At 41.2% G+C, this 17,042-nt stretch overlaps 1 protein-coding gene across 1 annotated transcript; it reads left to right on the plus strand.

The window, feature by feature from the left end:
- The first annotated feature begins 1,631 nt into the window (after positions 1-1,631).
- gpr83.L (G protein-coupled receptor 83 L homeolog) lies at positions 1,632-16,279 on the plus strand. Its single transcript, XM_018241104.2, has 4 exons — positions 1,632-2,163; positions 9,211-9,336; positions 14,625-14,758; positions 15,526-16,279. Exons 1-4 carry the CDS (start codon positions 1,783-1,785, stop codon positions 16,145-16,147), a joined length of 1,263 nt encoding a protein of 420 aa, XP_018096593.1. The 5' UTR covers positions 1,632-1,782; the 3' UTR covers positions 16,148-16,279.
- Positions 16,280-17,042: the final 763 nt, after the last annotated feature.

A 17,042-nucleotide genomic window follows, 5' to 3' on the forward strand; every position in this document is an offset into this window, starting at 1 on the left:
TATACTCGGTTTCAGGGCCCTGCTTGCATGGTTGGTAATCTTTTTCAGTTCCTGGTGTATGAAAAGCGCAGGATGAATATCTACCATAAGCAAGTGGAGCAGATCCATCTAGCCTAACAGCCAACTGGCTCATGCTGGGGAGACAAAAATGGCAGCCATTAAAAACCCAATTACAGCAGCAACACCTCCATTCTGGCTGAATGGAGGTGTTGCTGCTGTAATTGGGTTTTTAATGGCTACCAAATAAAATCTCTACGTTTTTAACTTTTATACTGGCTTCTTCAGTGCTCCATTCATTTACTTCTTCTTGGATACATACTTGGCCAAATGGAATAGTGGTGGAATGTGCAGCATGCAGAGTCAGCAGTCCGTTTAGTGTACCCACTGAATATTTTTGTGCAGGACCCTAATTAATATATATTGGTGAAACAGGACACTCTGGATATGTGGGGGCCCAAAAATTAATTTGCTGTGGGGCCTAGTTACATCTCTGCATGGTTAAGCCACTGACCACGCAGAGGCAAGAACAGTGTAGGACTGGTGGTTTGGGGCTTACCAGGGCCACCACCCTAAGGGCCTACCCAGAGTCAGACTGGGCCGACGGGATATCGGGAAAAAACCTGGTGGGCCCCCTTCAGCCCAGACCTCTGCCTGTCCCATACAAAAACTATTTGTGGCGCCGCACTCACACCATGCGCGACAGTGTTCGTGCTGTCAACGTCCAGTCCGACCCTGGATCCACCACAGGCAAAAATTCTCTGTATAGTATATTTCTCTAAACATCCACAATTTGCCCTTTAGTAAATGTGCCCCAATGAGTGAAAACTGCATGTATCAGAGGCACACATGTGCGTCTGTGACCATCTTTTACAATGAGCAAAGCAGGGGCTGCTGTATATTTTGGAGCCGAACTTGGGTAGCCACCACGGAAGGACAGGGAGACAAGACTTTTACTAACCGCAGGGTCTGACCAGATAAACTTATCTACAACAAGCAAAAAGGCCACGTCTGTCTGCCTGCTCAGTGTTGCTGCTGCAAACCTGCTGCATTCCCCTCCTCAGTAGTGTACAGAAGGGGGGGGGATCAGATTTCAGGAGGACAAGGGAATGATGAGTGCACAGGACTCCGTGCTGAAGGACCTGAGAAGGGGCAAACAAGACATCTCACAGCAGGGAAGGAGGGCAATAGTTCTGGTTTGGTGGCCAGTCTAACCCTGGGCAAGAATATAAAATTATTTAGATGATCCCACAGCCATCACTGGCTTCTATTTATGTGGCACTGATAATGACTTAATACAATGTGTATAGAAAATACATCATATTTATTTGCCTCTTATGAGGCTACTCATCCAAGTCGTACCACTAATGCACACGGTATGCGTCATTAGAAACGATTAAGCAGAACACAAGCGCAATTCTTAGATTGGGGGAAATCAATAAACACAGTAATGACAAAAGAGAGCAGAGAGCCAGAACACTGCACTCACTCCCAAACAAACTGCTCACGGCTGGCTGATTTGTGGCTGAAGAATCACAGCGAGCGTTGTGCAGTGATTCTATTGGCCACCGGCTGACACACAGGCACGTCAATGATCTAAAGCCTATAATAAGAGAGAGAAGGAGGCAGTGTACACAGTAGGCATGTGCTCCACCAGAGAGTTGGCAGATTGCAAATGCAGCAGCCTTGTTGTTGGGACTTATTATTGCTCTAGATGGACAACTTTAGGGGGGCATCAGGGACTACCCACGGCTTTCGGAGTAACCTACTTCCAAATGCACTAACATGACCAGGCACGTGTGGTTTTCCTTACCTTATGCGTCCAAGCCCTTCAGGAGAACTGGTGCAACCAACTCATCGGGTCTCTTCTCCACCTTGTATGGCTTCCCAAACATCTCCTCGCTCTTTAACGGGGACCTCAACATAGACGACATTGGAGACTTTGAGAACGACACTAAATATGAGGCAGAATCGCAGAGTTCCACTGTGAAAGCCCTGCTGATCGTTGCCTACTCCGTGATCATTGTCATCTCTCTGTTTGGGAATATCTTGGTGTGTCACGTTGTCATTAAGAACAGCCGGATGCAGTCGGCGACCAGCCTTTTCATTGTGAACCTGGCGATAGCTGATATCATGATCACCCTTCTCAACACCCCCTTCACCCTGGTGAGAGACCCCCCCCTGGTTTTAAATGTAACCAAAATGCTCCTTGCTTGGTTATTCAATAAGTTACACTTGGTGCTGAGATCACTGAAGCTTGGATGAAGTCTAAGAACAGCCCTCAAAATCAGTTCCAGTATGAAACTTTAACATTCATTCCGTCCCCCTTAGTTCTGATAGATAAGTGGTTGCCTGGGTTTTGTTGTATTGGAAGGTGTGCCTAGTGGCAGAAATACCCCCTTGCTGTAGTCTGTAGCTTCTTCTCTTCTAAGGGTTGTTGTACCAGCTATGTCTCTATCAGGCAGCTCCCAAAGCATTTTAGTGTGGTATAAACAAGGCAGTGCAGCGAATGATTTTCTATAGAAACAATTCCATTCATGCCGTTGCAGGGTCTTTAATAGTCCTTCCTATTAAACAACTCCCAGCAAGTAACCCCTCCCGTTACCTGCCTAAATGTTATAATCATGATTATAATGTACTGGCCACGGTTCGGTTCCTTTAAAGTATTACATTGTCATGGTGTTGCCCATTACTTGTATTTTGGGGCAACAGAAATTCACTCTGCTTAATGGCAGACAGTATATAGAGTGCATTTTTCCATATTTCCTAGATTAAGATGATCAGAGCTCACCCTACTGTTTAGTCTGATTTCAGTCAATAACTGCTGTCTGTAGCCTTGACATCTCAGCAGTCACTTTGAATCACTGCCATTATAAGAGACACAAAAAAAAGACAAGATACTAATATAAAACCAGTGGGAAGACAAGAAAGAAAGATATCTTCAGAGAATATCTAAACTTAGCATCTGCAGTCTGCATGAAAGTGTCACGTCTGTATGTATTGGGTAAGGCTGGAAGTATAACAAATGGTCACACGGGGGGAAAGTGCTTAACACACAAATCTAACGCAAATAAAAGATTAATAAACAAAAGAAAGCTGGAAGTGGGAATATCTACCACTTGCCATATACATATATATAAAGTCCGATGTGCCTGCACTCAGATCCAATTAATGATTTTGAGGTGTAAGATCAAGGTAGCGTAATCAGCACTGATTCCATATTTATTCATGGTGAAACACATCTTAATCCGATGTTTCCATCCCACATGGGACCTTCATCAAGGATATATATAAATACTCTTGTTAGTTTGGATATTTATGTCTATAGGACTTTTGCCAGGGTACATCTATAACTAAAGGACATGCTAGTGTGAGTATATCTATACATATATGATTAGCCAGTGTGGGTGCACATATATATGAAAATAATGTCCTGTACCCTGTATTGGATGCTGATATAAAATTACATCAAATTGTATGGCAGCACCAGCTGTAGTAGTCATGCGATTGCTCATTTCATGCTTGGGGCTGAGATCCGTTCTATAGGTAAATCATGACAGTGCTGAATACCCAAATGTTTATTGTCTCACTGTTGCCTCAGGAGATGAAATGCCAATGTGGAGGGTCCCAACTGTTGCAACTTTCAGAATCCACCAGTTAGTATCTATCCCACCTGCCATTTGCATATGCAACATCACTGGTGTATTGTGTCTGGTTTTAAACAAGGGAGTCCAGTTTTTACACAGCCCTTTCTGGTTCAAAACTGTATGGATTTCTGGTCTCTGCCCTGACCAGGTTTAGACCTGCGGGACACAGGGAAAACCCCAGTGGGTCGCACCCCTCGTGTCAATCCAGGGCTGCTACCCTCCCTCCCTGCTTACCGGGATCTGCAGTCCCTTGTGACAGGGTGTTGGGGGGCAGGATTTCGTGAAAGGAATGAGGGTTGTGAGCCTTATAGTGGCAGCTCCAGTAAGACCTGAACCCCCAGTCCGATACTGGTCCTGACACGCAATTTGGCAAATCACAGGCCACCATTGTCAACTGTCTGTTCCTAAATGTCCTTGTTCAGTAACATCACCCACTCTGCCCCCTGTCCAGATGCTCATGCCGATCAAAGGTGACAATCCTAATTGTGGTGAAAGCTACTCAATAGAATTGTTTGTGCCACCAATATGGATTCATGCAGCTCAGTTACCATGAAGTACAAGCTACTGTTACAGAGAAAATCAAATCATTAAAAAAATTATTTGCATAAATTAATGTATGGAGATGGCCTTCCTGTAGCTCTGAACTTTCTGGATTACAGGTTTTTGGATGTTGGAGCCCATATCTGTACTACTTTATACTGGTATGGTAAAATTAAGGTCTACGTTGTTTTCTATAGTTATCAAGCATTAAGCCAAATGCACTGGATTGCAACATTTATTAGCCCACACTAAAGCATTCAGTTGTTGGTAGATGTTGGGTTGGTTATTATAGTAGAGGAATCCCTCAGCTGTGTTTCATTTGTATTAAACATAGAAATCTGGGGGTCCATACAACCAATCCATACAAGTGGTATCATGTTCTGCATATTCTTTGCTCAACTGGGAGACCACAGGAGGTCCCTGCCATGTGAGGGTCTTAGAAAGAGTCTGATTGCTGCAAAAATATGCCTGTACCCCTATACCAGTCCCTTCTGTACCCTGATATTGGCATCTGAGATAGGTGGCTCATGTTTGATTGGTCAGTTGCTGTTCTGAGTTTTTAACTTGCAAGGCAGGAGACAGCGCCCTACCATTAAACTGATTATTCAAACAGTGAATTATTTCATGAAAAGGAGGCTTCTTTCTGGTTTATTAAAGGGGTGGTTCAGTGTGTTATAGAATGGCGAATCCTAAGCAATTGTCATAATTTTTTCTTTTTTTATAGTTTGCCTTCTTCTGACTCTTTCCAGCCTTCAAATGGGGGTCACTAACCCTATCTAAAAGGATAAGGATACATATTTATTGTTATTGCTAATCACTCATCTTTCTATCTAGGCAATCTCCTATTCATATTCCAGTCTCTTATTCAAACCCGTGAATTGTTGCTAAGGTAATTTGGACCCTAGCAACCAGATTGCTGAAATTGCAAACTGGAGAGCTGCTGAACAAAACGCTTAACTCAAAAACCCCAGATACTAAAAAACAAGGGCAAATTGTCTCAGAATATCACTCTGTACATCGCACAAAAAGTTTCTTTAAAGATGAACCACCCTTTTAAGTGGGTAGTAAGTGCAGACTTTACAGGTGAATATGAAGAAAACTTTTGACGAGGTGCTAATCTCTCTCTTGGAGGGGCAAAGGGAATGCCTGTAAGAATATTTTGTAATAGACAGTTCTCCACATCATTCTCTAAACATACTTGAAGTGATGTTGGCAAATGCATCTCATAGCGGAATCATTCTAATACACTGTATCAGGAAATTGTCTCTTCAGCCTTTGGTGAGTATAATGGAGAAACAATGATACAGTACAACGTGTGGGCTGTATAAAGTGAATGCTATAGGTATTCCGTCACACTGTTCTAACCCACACACACACACTGTGACACAACATGAATAGAGCACTTACTCTCAGAGCATAACCAGTGGGTGAAGAGCACTAGCTATGGTTTGTGTCTTGCACAGTGAAAATCTGTGGGTCCTTGTGTTGTAGGTTGTGTGAAAATTGGCAGGTTTAGCAAGAATGCTGCAATGTTTTAAAGCATTACAGTTCTGGGAGTAATATAAAGCATTGTGTGTGAGTAATGAACTCAAGATGCTGAAATTGATGTAGAGTTGTACCACACAGTGTGCTTGTGCCAGCGTGTGCCTATATGTGGCATGTGCCACTTTGCTAGGCACAAGGAACAGTATGCTGTGGTGTAAGGGATGTTTGTACATAGCACCTGCTAAGTACAGACAGTATTGATATGGGACCCGTTATCCAGAATGTTTGGGACCTGGGGTGTTCTGGATAACAGATATATTAAATAAGCCCAATAGGCTGGTTTTGCTTCGGATAGGACTAATTATATCTTAGTTTGGATCAGGTACAAGGTATTGTTTTATTATTACAGAGAAAAAGGAAATCATTCTTAAAAAAAAATTGGATAAAATTGAGTCTATAGTAGAATGCCTTTTAGTAATTCAGAGCTTTCTGGATAACGGGTTTCAGGATAACAGATCCCATACCTGTATAGGGGCCCTAAGTATAGGGGTCCCTTTGCATATTGCTGCTGTTGAAGTAGGTGAAATGTACAACCTTGTGCTCTTTGTGTGCTGCCCCTTCCCTCCCAGCTGCAAGTTTCCCAACGGGCATCCCCACTGAGCAGCAGCAGCAGATCTTTGTGCCTCTAGTATCTGGTGCAGTCAGTCTCAGGCTGAGGCAGTGACCGGGTTCAGGGAGTGGGTCTGGACCCACATCAGTTTTTTTCCCGGTGTCCCACCTCAACAGTCCAATATTTAGCAACTGATTGCTGCAGGGGATTCGTCGCGAATTCCCGAGATTCGTGAAACTGGCACAAAAATTTGCCGGTGCCAAATGTGCTCCGGTGTAAAAAAACGGACGCTGGCGTCAAAAACGGACCCCGGCGTCAAAAACTGACGCCGGCATAATAAACAAAGACGCTGGTGCCATTTCGCGAATTTTTTTGGCGTTTTTTTTTTAATTTCCCACAAAGCGAAATTATTCGGCAAAGCAAAACCCCACAGTCACGCCATCACTACTGCAGGGGGTTGTTACTGTGGAATTATGGCAATGAATGTTTCCTTGTGGAAAGAAACTTCAATGATTTGCATAGATATATTTGCACTCACTTTGTTATAGGAATAACACACTACTGTGTGTCACTTCGCCTGAAAGTCTTTTAAGTTCTTTTTCTGCTGATACCAAATAGAGAGCTCATGCTATTTGGTGACTATGTAAGAAAACCCCACCATTTGCCCAGAATTTAGGTGCTACCCTATTCTATATATTAGAAGATGTGTCAGACCCCCCCAATCCTTTTCTTGCATTCTTTTGCCTGGGACCTTGCTTCGCTCAGTAGCCCTTACCATTGTCTTTTGTTCAGGTCAATGAGAATTTCTGTTTGATCTTAAAGGGGTTGTTCACAATCAAATTAATTTTAGTACAGGTATAGGATCCCTTATCCGGAAACCCGATATCCAGAAAGCTCTGAATTACGGAATGGCTGTCTCCCATAGACTCCATTTTATCCAAATAATCCAAATTTTTAAAAATGATTTCCTTTTTCTCTGTAATAATAAAACAGTAGCTTGTACTTGATCCCATCTAAGATATAATTAATATTGGGTTTATTTAATGTTTAAATGAATTTCTAGTAGACTTAAGGCATGAAGACCCAAATTACGGAAAGATCCGTTATCTGGAAAACCCCAGGTCCCGAACATTCTGGATAACAGGTCCCATACCTGTATGATGTAGAGTGATATTCTGAGTACATTTTTTGCAATTGTTTTTCATTTTTTAAGCGTGGTTTTTGAGTTATTTAGCTTTTTATTCAACAGCTCTTCAGTTTGCAATTTCAGCACTCTGGTTGCTAGGGTCCAAATTATCCTAGCAACCATGCATTGATTTCAATAAAAGACTGGAATATGAATAGGAGATGGACTGAATAAAAAGATGAGTAATAAAAAGTAGCAATAACTATATATTTGTAGCCTTACAGAGCATTTGTTTTTTAGATGGGGTCAGTGACCCCATATGAAAGCTGGAAAGCGTCAGAAGCAAAAATGAAAACCATATAAAAAAATAAATAATGAAGGCCAAGAGAAAAGTTGTTTAGTATTGGTAATTCAATAACATACTAAAAAAAATATTTTGATAGCAGCGCTGCTGTACAGAGCCAGTTTATTACCATGCGGAAGTTCTTAATGGGTATTTTGCCAAACACGTCAGCCGCTAGCTGCACTCATTTCAGAACACACCCAATAGATGTGCTAAGAAGCACTGTAGGTTAGCTTGATACAGTTGTTTTAAGGCAATTAAAGGGACCATAGTGCATAACTTCCTGCTGAACTGCGATTGGTAAAGGGGATCACATACTGTGCTGCCATAACTGGCCCTTATAGAATTACCCAGTATAACTCAGTGCTCATAACTCATTTCTGCATACTGAATACCAGAGCTGGGCCAAAACTTTCTAGGCATTTTAAAGATTAGAATTTGGCTTGACCAGGCACAAGGATTCGGTCAAATCTGAATCCTGCTGAAAAAGGCCTAATCCTGGCCAAATACAGGACCAAATCTTGGATACAGTGCACCCTACTATTTAAAGGTATTTCCAGTGAAACCTGCTCCTTACATTTCTACATTGTTGTGCCGAGTGGCTTTTTTATTCGTTTGAGAAAATGCATGTGCTTGCCCCTGTTGATGCAAGGGAACACTGGAGCTGCCACACCCTGAATGTGTCAGAAATCCCAGGGTTCCCAAAGTAGGCTCTGCCAATGGGAGCAACAGGCTTTCACTTAAAGAACCACATGCTACGTGTGTTTTAATGGTGGTAGTAACACCTTTAAATGCAAATATCCATCTAGGATAGGGATCCCCATCTTTTCTTTCCAATGAGCAACATGAGCAACATTCAGATGTAAAAAGAGTTGGACAACACAAGCATGAGAATTATCCTAGGTGGTGCAATAGAAGTGCTGTGATTGGCTATTTTGCAGGCCCTATACTTGCAGACAACAGGAGGCTCTGTTTGGCAATACCACTGTTTTTTATGCAACCAAAACCTGCCTCCAAGTCAGGAAAACAAAAATAAGCACCTGCCTTGAGGTCACTGGAAGCAACAACCATGGGGTTGGTGAGCAACGTTGCTCCCGAGCCACTGGTTAGGGATCACTGATCTAGGACATGATCTAGGACATGAGTGGGCTGTTCCATCAAGTAAATTCTATTGAGAGCTTCACGAGAGTGACACTTTGTTGGAATAAACTTTATACATTGGTAAACTGGTGTTTCATGCATATTGGTATTGGTGACAACAGTAGCACACAGAGGTTGCTGGGGTTCCAAGAATACTAATCTCAAAAGTGCAGACAGTAAAGATAACCCATAATTATTCATGGGGTGCTGTAGCTAAACAGTTTGAAAGTCAAACAGTGAAACATGCCCTCAAAATTAATTATCATTATAGATGAAGGCTTGCATGTGCAATTTTCTCATGCTTTTCTCCTTCTCTGTGAAGGTTCGCTTTGTGAGCAGTACGTGGGTTTTTGGGAAGCTTATGTGCCACGTGAGCCGATTTGTCCAATATTGCTCGGTCCATGTTTCTGTGCTGACCCTCATGGCTATCGCGCTGGACAGACACCAGGTGAGAAATGTGATATTTTCCTTATTTGCTAATTAGACATAATAATTATTTATTAACTTAATTAGTACACTTGCTAATTAGCTCTCAATCTGTTTGTTAGATTTGTTTCCATAAGATTTTTTTTTACAAAAAAAGCACTTTAGCAAATGGTTCTCTAGCAATTTGGTTCCAGTTTATTAAAGTGAATGTTACCTTCTAAATGTGCCACCTCAATGACACTTGGCACTTTTTTTTAAAGCGCTGCCTCCTGGTAAGTGGTATGCTGTAAAGATGGTACAGTATCTTTAAATAAAGTCATTAACCTTTACCTATGCCTGTGCATTATTGAAGAATTGTATTTCCTCCTATCTGTACTCATTCACTTTAAGGATGATACGTTAGTCTACATTAGTACTATACAGGTACGGGACCTCTTATTCAGAATGCTAGGGACCTGGGGGTTTCTAGATAATGGATCTTTCTGTAATTTGGATCTTCATACCATAAGTCTACAAGAAAATTATTTAAACATAAAGTAAATAAATTTTTTAATTATTATTGATTAATTATATCTTTGTTTGGATCAAATACCAGATACTGTTTTTTATTACAGAGAAAAGGAAATATTTTTTTAAAAATAAACATTGGATTATTTGGTAAAATGGAATATATGGGAGACAACCTTCCTGTAATTCAGAGCTTTCTGGATAACGGGTTTGCACATAATGGATCTCATATCTGTATTTATTTATATAACAAGGCAAGTGCATGCAGTCCAATCCCCTTTGGAAATGGGTAACAGATTCCTTGTCAGTTAGTCAGTGCAGCCATCAGGGGGGTACAGGGGTTACAAGTGTACTGGGCCTGGGCTTGAAGGGGGTGGCCGGCTCTACTGCACTTTTCTAAATAGCCTGGCACCCCTTGACAGTGCCAAAGCCATGCAGCCTCTCCTGAAGTCCCAAAAAGCCAAAGTGCTGAACAGCCGAAGTCATGAAAGCAGCTGAAGTTGAAGTCATGAAGCAGCGAAAAGACCCGAAGTCACGAAAGCAGCCAAAATTGAAGTCCTGAGCAACGAAAAGACCCGAAGTTACGAAAGGAGCAGAAGTTGAAATCCTGTAGCCACGAGTTCAGTTTTACTGAACACAAATGTGTGTGTTTTTTTTTAAACCCCTGGCCACCAATGTTTTATTTTAATCATCTATAGGCCCCTGCCACCAATGTTTTTTTTTAAAAAAAATTTTTTAACTTGTAAGGGATGCCCATGTCAATGTTTTTTTAAAAAAACTTTTAGTGGGGACCCTGGTCACCAATTTTTTAAAAAACTTTTATGGGGGACCCTGGTGACAGTTTTTTTTTTACTTATAAGTGCACCCTAACCATCAACAGCTTTTTACAACTTGTGTGTGTGTGGGGGGTTTACCGTTTTTAGCAGTGAGGAGGGGGTGCAATTGGGCCAGGGCCCCCACCCCTGCAGGGCCCCCTGCAGTCACGCGCCCACTGCAGCGGCTGCAGCGCCGCACGGAAGAGGGTGGGGGCGGGGCCCGGCTGCACGGCCCGCCTCCACCTAGTTCCGTCTCTGGGGCCCCATGATTTCTAATGGCAGCCCTGCAGTTACTAGTATGTATAACTATGCATCGACTATCCCCATGTCTCTCCAGTTCATGAAAGAAAGCAAAAATGAAAGATAGCAGTATAAATAATATAAAGTATATACAGAACAACACTATTTATTGAAATAATAAGTATTTACAAAACCGAATGGCTATGCATTGCTTGGGGGTACAAAGTCAGGTGTTGTTGGATTAAGGTTTCATATATGTTATTTGGCAAAACTAGCCCTATTCACTTGAACATCACTATCCTTACTTCAAACCAATACAAACCAGTGCAGTATTCCCTCTTTGTCATAAGATGTCCCTAATATTATATTACTCCTGCTCCCCTGTTCATATTCCAGTCAGAATCCATAGCCACCTTGTGCAGTGAGAATATACAGTATACATGCGTACATCTTGCAAAATAAATGAAACACATTTCATTTGCAGTTCTACTGCATTATGTACAATAATGAGTTATGTAAATATTCTCTATCTAGAGTCCATACTGTCCATTCAGTTTAGTTCCAGTCAGTGATTTCTGAAGACTTCTAATGAATATTAAGGAGTTCTTGTGCCATTCCGTTCAATGTATAGTTGTTATGCAGTATGCTAAATCTTGGGTCATCTAAACTGGGGATGCCTATGCTGAGAGAAATACGTACCTCATTCCAGTTTTACACACAATTGCATGGTAAAAAAAAACCTTCTGATAGAAATGTCATTCATTAGAATTCCAGGAACTCAAATAGCCAGCAAACTCAAGTCCATCCAAATATATCTAAGGTCTGTGCTTGGTGCAGAGGAAATCACTAAGCCTCCTCAACTGTCTAATAATTATTATAACCAGTACCAGTAATTGCCAGTAATTTTTATTTATTCATGAGTATGAATCCGTTATACTGTATAATACATAGAAAGTAAGTTGGGTTGAAAAAAGACAGATGTCCATCAAGTTTAAACCCTTCCTGACTCTAAGATGGCAATTGGACTAGTCCCTGGATCAACTTGTACTATGAGCTATCTTCCATAACCAGCGCCGGATTTCACTTTTGGGCGCCCCTAGGCTGCGCGGTCCGACCAGGCGGCCGCGCGGTCCTAGCGCCTGCCTTCCCAGCGCGCCGGCGAAAAAACGCCGGCGCAGCTGGTGCAGTTGAACGGTGGCTGGGCGGCATGCCGCCCCTATTTCTTTGCCGCCCTAGGCCCGGGCCTATGCGGCCTTGCCGCAGATCCGGGCCTGTCCATAACCCTGTATTCCCTCACTTGGTAAAAAGTCATCCAACCCTTTCTTAAAGCTATCTAATGTATCAGCCTGTACCACTGATACAGGGAGAGAATTCCACATCTTCGCAGCTCTCCCTGTAAAAAAACTCCTTCAGAATATTTTGCTGGAACCATGTTACTTTTAATCGGAATGGTTGCCCATGTGTCAGTTGGAAGGACCTACTGGTAAATAAAGCATTAGAGAGATATAACTATTAAATGATCCCATTAAATATTTAAACATATGTAGGGACCAATAGTGTTAATGTGCCCCTGTGGTGTAAAATCCCTACACTTCCTGATCTCCCTAGTTGCTGGGCAGATGCCCATGTAGCTAATTGTAATTTGCATATCACAGTTATTGGCCAAAAGGTGCTGTGATCACATCATGTCACACTTTGGTATAGTGAGTAAGAATGGTGGATCTGGATCGGCCAGGTTTAAAAATCTTTATTGGTCCCAGTGCAATCTATCTATGTTTGCAGGGCCAAGCAGGCATCTACTCTTCAGTTTCGCCTGAAATAGTCTTTTTAGTTGATTGACACATCGTACATTTAAAGATCATTTCGAGATAATCGTGGTCTCACGATAACGATTGGATCTTTTAAAAAATCTTTACATCTATGGCCACCTTTAGACTCAGATTTCATCTGCAGCTGGAGTCTGTCCCTGGCACAGATGTTTCACTCCTCTCCGGTTATAAATTCTTTCAAGTGGTTATTGATTGGATCTCACAGAGGTTGAGAACGGATCAAGGGAGAGAGACATTTCTTTGATGGTGAATGAGGAAAGCATTGCTAGAGGGTGGGCAGCTGAATCTGATAATAGGTAACTGGTCATGTCACGTTTCTCTGCATCCCTCTGTATCCTTATTCTCATTGTCATGGACAAAAGACTTTAATCAAAGAAATATTTCTACACCAAAATAATAATTTTCATCCCTTGACAACTTGTATTGTTATTGTTCATGCATATAGTGGCAACATATATGAATCACAGTCTATATTACTTTTTAATCAAATAGCTACTCCTTTGTGTATAATAGCCGTAAGATATTTTCTCATTAAAAGAAAAAAAGCTTTTTATTTAAAGGCAAATATGCTTTGAAAAAAAACAGATAATGTATATCCTTATAGCCAACCTATCAAGCAATGCTATCAAACTGGGATACATATCAGTAATTATTTCTCTTTAAAATACTTTTCTGTGATCCTCTATTTTGCATTCAATGTAAACCTCAACAAGACAGGAAAAAAATATCCATGGTAAATATTGCATATAATATAATACATTTTTCATGAAGACTATAATCATACAGACTATAGAATTGAGAAATATCTTAAGTTGCAGTTGCCTTTTAATTAGAATAGCACAGGTCATATATTCATTTATGAGATGACAAACTGTAAAATGTTTGTTACTGTGGCTAAGCAACTTGCAATTCAAGAGAATATCTTATCTATATTTAAGTAGGTTGGATCGATATTGAGCATTTAAATAAGAATACAGATCCAGTAATAGAGTCCATACAGTGAACAAACAGTGCACCCAAGGGACTTGAGGAAAAGAGAAAAATAAAAGGTTCATGTATGTCATTGTTTTGGATCAGGTTCACTAAGCACAGAACAGGTATAGGATCTGTTATCTGGAAACCCGTTATCCAGAAAGCTCAGTATTAAGGGAAGGCCATCTCCCATAGACTCCATTTTAAGCCATTCAAATTTTAAACATAATTTCCTTTTCCTCTGTAATAATAAAACAATACCTTGTACTTGAGTCAAACTAAGATATAATCAATCCCTATTGGAACCAAAACCAGCCTATTGAGTTTAATTAATGTTTAAATTATTTTTAGCAGTTATAAGGTCTGGTGATTCAAATTAAGGAAAACCCTATATCCGGAAAACCCCAGGTTGGAGCATTCTGGATAATAGATCCTGTACCTATATATATATATATACACACATAGAAAGCTTTATATATGTATCTCTATAAATGTTAAAGAGATCTCTTAGTTTCATTTGTCAACAAAGAACATGGTGGAGTGTAGGAGATTGGTGGAGTATAAGCACATTATGTTGCCTTTGTACCCTTTCTGGTATGATTCTTAATTATAGTTTGAGCAATTGGAAAGCTGTCAATGAATAATTCAATGGGTGATAACCTAATTCCAAGCTAAAAGTAATGTGTTAGAAATTGCAACCAAATTCAAAGAATGATGGACCATCATAGTCTACCTTATACTGGAGTGCAAACTACTGGGGTGATATAAGAGGTTATGGGTCCTTGTAATCCACAGTGACCAATAAGTAGCATTGACCAGTCTTTTGTTTACATTTATATCCAAGTGGTATGACATGGACCAGTTGGTTTATTGCAGTACCAATGAATGTGCCATCCTGTCTTGTAGATCCCAATAGCTTGTGATTTAAATACCTTTTTTATTTCCAGGTTATTATGCACCCATTGAAGCCCAGGATGTCTACAGTGAAAGGCATCATCTGCATCATTGTCATCTGGTTTATGGCTAGTGGTTTCTCCCTACCACACGCTGTGTACCAAAAGCTAGAACAATTTTTTATAGGGTAAGTAGATCAAGCTTTAGTGAATGATATGCACTTTTTAATGTCCTCCTCACACATCAACTAACAGTCTCCTTTAGTGCCTTCAGTGATATCATTTCATTCTTAATGGTTATGACTGTTTCTCAATCCCTCTTTAGACTTTTTTGGTAATGCCCAGGTGGACACCTTATTCCTTATTCATGACAGTGGCTGCTGCTAATTATAGAGGTGTTCAAAAATTACATTCCGGCTCTTGTGCTATTGACTTTTTTCTGTTAAAGGAGAAGGAAAGGTAACATCACTGGAAAGCCAAATTGTTAGGCACCCCTTGGGGATTCTAGATGCTTCCCTGCTACACCAGGCTGGCACTTCTCTTTGTCAAAAAATGCAATAGTCTTGTGTACCGCTTGTTAAGTGCTGCATCTCCATCTTCATTTGCTTTTACAGGCTTGGGCGATTACAGCACTGTACAAAACTTTTTCTGAGATTCCAATACTGGATATGCACCTTTTTAGAATTGGCATAGGGGACACCAGGGAGAATGAAAAAAGATGGAATCACAGCTCTCAGCAAACAGTACCCCAGTCAGGTGCATTTTTTGAAGAAGAGGGTTACCAGCTCTGTTAGCAACTTACATTACAGGGGGGTCCTAACACCTTGATACCTCCAGTGATTTTTACCTTTCCTTCTCCTTTAAATCAATAAGCAAAATAATATAGCTCATACGTAGCATGTGTGGATTATGGCTCACGAATCTCTCAATCTAATCTGTTGTCTCTCTTCTCCAGCAACACTGTTAGGATGGTTTGTCTTCCCAGTTTTCCATATCCAGCAGACCTTTTCTGGAAATATTTGGACTTGGCCACCTTTGTGCTCTTGTATGTTCTGCCCTTGATTGTTATTTCCATCACCTACACCACAGTTGCAAAGAAGCTTTGGTTAAGAAATGCCATAGGGGACATTACTATGGAGCAGTACTACGCCCACCGCCGGAAGAAAAAAATGACCCTCAAGATGCTCATGCTGGTGGTGGTGGTCTTTGCAGTTTGCTGGTTCCCGCTGAATTGTTACCTTGTGTTGATGTCCAGTAAAGTCATAAGCAGTAACAACGCCATATATTTTGCCTTTCACTGGTTCGCCATGAGCAGCACATGCTACAATCCGTTTATCTACTGCTGGCTGAATGAGAGCTTCCGCTCTGAGCTTAAAGCTTTGCTGTGCGTGTGTCGGAGGAGAAGCCCAGCCCAGAGCCATCCTCTTCAGTCTGTTTCACCTCAGTTCCGACATGCCTGGACCGAAAACTGTAACTTTAAACAAGGCAGTAGCTCTCAGGCTGCTGGATCTGCAACCAATGTAAATTCAGGAAGGACTGATATCTCTAGTGTGGAACCCATTGTCACAGTCAGCTAAAGGTGCCCAAGAGAATCTGGCAGGGCAGCCATCTATGTTAACAAAAGGACAATGGCAGCATTAAAGGAAAAATATCACAAAACCAGTTGCACATATTTACATAGCTATACATATCTATATCTAGCAACCGACCAGTAGGGATGTAGCGAACTGCCGTTTTGGTGTTCGCGAACGCCGTTCGCGAACACCGGCAAAAAATGCGAACGGTTCGCGAACCGTTCGCGAACTTCGAACACCCGCAAAATCGTTCGATTCGAACGTTCGAAGGATTTTTCGTTCGATTCGAACGTTTGAAGGATTTTCATCGTTCGATCGAAGGATTTTCATTCGAATCGAACGTTCGAGGGATTTTAATCGTTCGAACGAATGGAAATCGGTCGAACGAATGGAAATCGTTCGATTTTAGCGGTCGAATGGTCGCGAACTCAAATTGCGAACGTTCCCAAACGTTCGCGAACATTAGGCGGACGCGAACGGTCGAAGTTCGCGCGAACAAGTTCGCAGGCGAACAGTTCGCTACATCCCTACCGACCAGGGTTACCATTGGACCATGAAAAAGGAGATTTATTTCTTCTTGATTTCTCTGTACACTCGAGAATTTATTTCTTCTGGACAACTCTGTACACTAGTGACGTTGCACTTTTATCTCCACCACAAATGTGAACTAAGCTGTAAATAAATGTTAATTTCCATGCATTGTTGATTACAGCTGACATAAATCTGAAGTTTAACACATGTTTGTATACAGATATATATTTGCCTCTTTTATTCCATTGCACCTTCGCTTCTAAATGTTCTTTCGTTCTGGAAATAATTTCTCGATATTTATAAGATAAAATGGTGTTTACCTCAAGATTGCCAAATATACAGTATTGCTGTAGTAACTAAAAAAATG

This window comes from Xenopus laevis, chromosome 8L (genome assembly GCF_017654675.1).
Source record: "Xenopus laevis strain J_2021 chromosome 8L, Xenopus_laevis_v10.1, whole genome shotgun sequence".
Lineage (NCBI taxonomy): Eukaryota > Metazoa > Chordata > Amphibia > Anura > Pipidae > Xenopus > Xenopus laevis.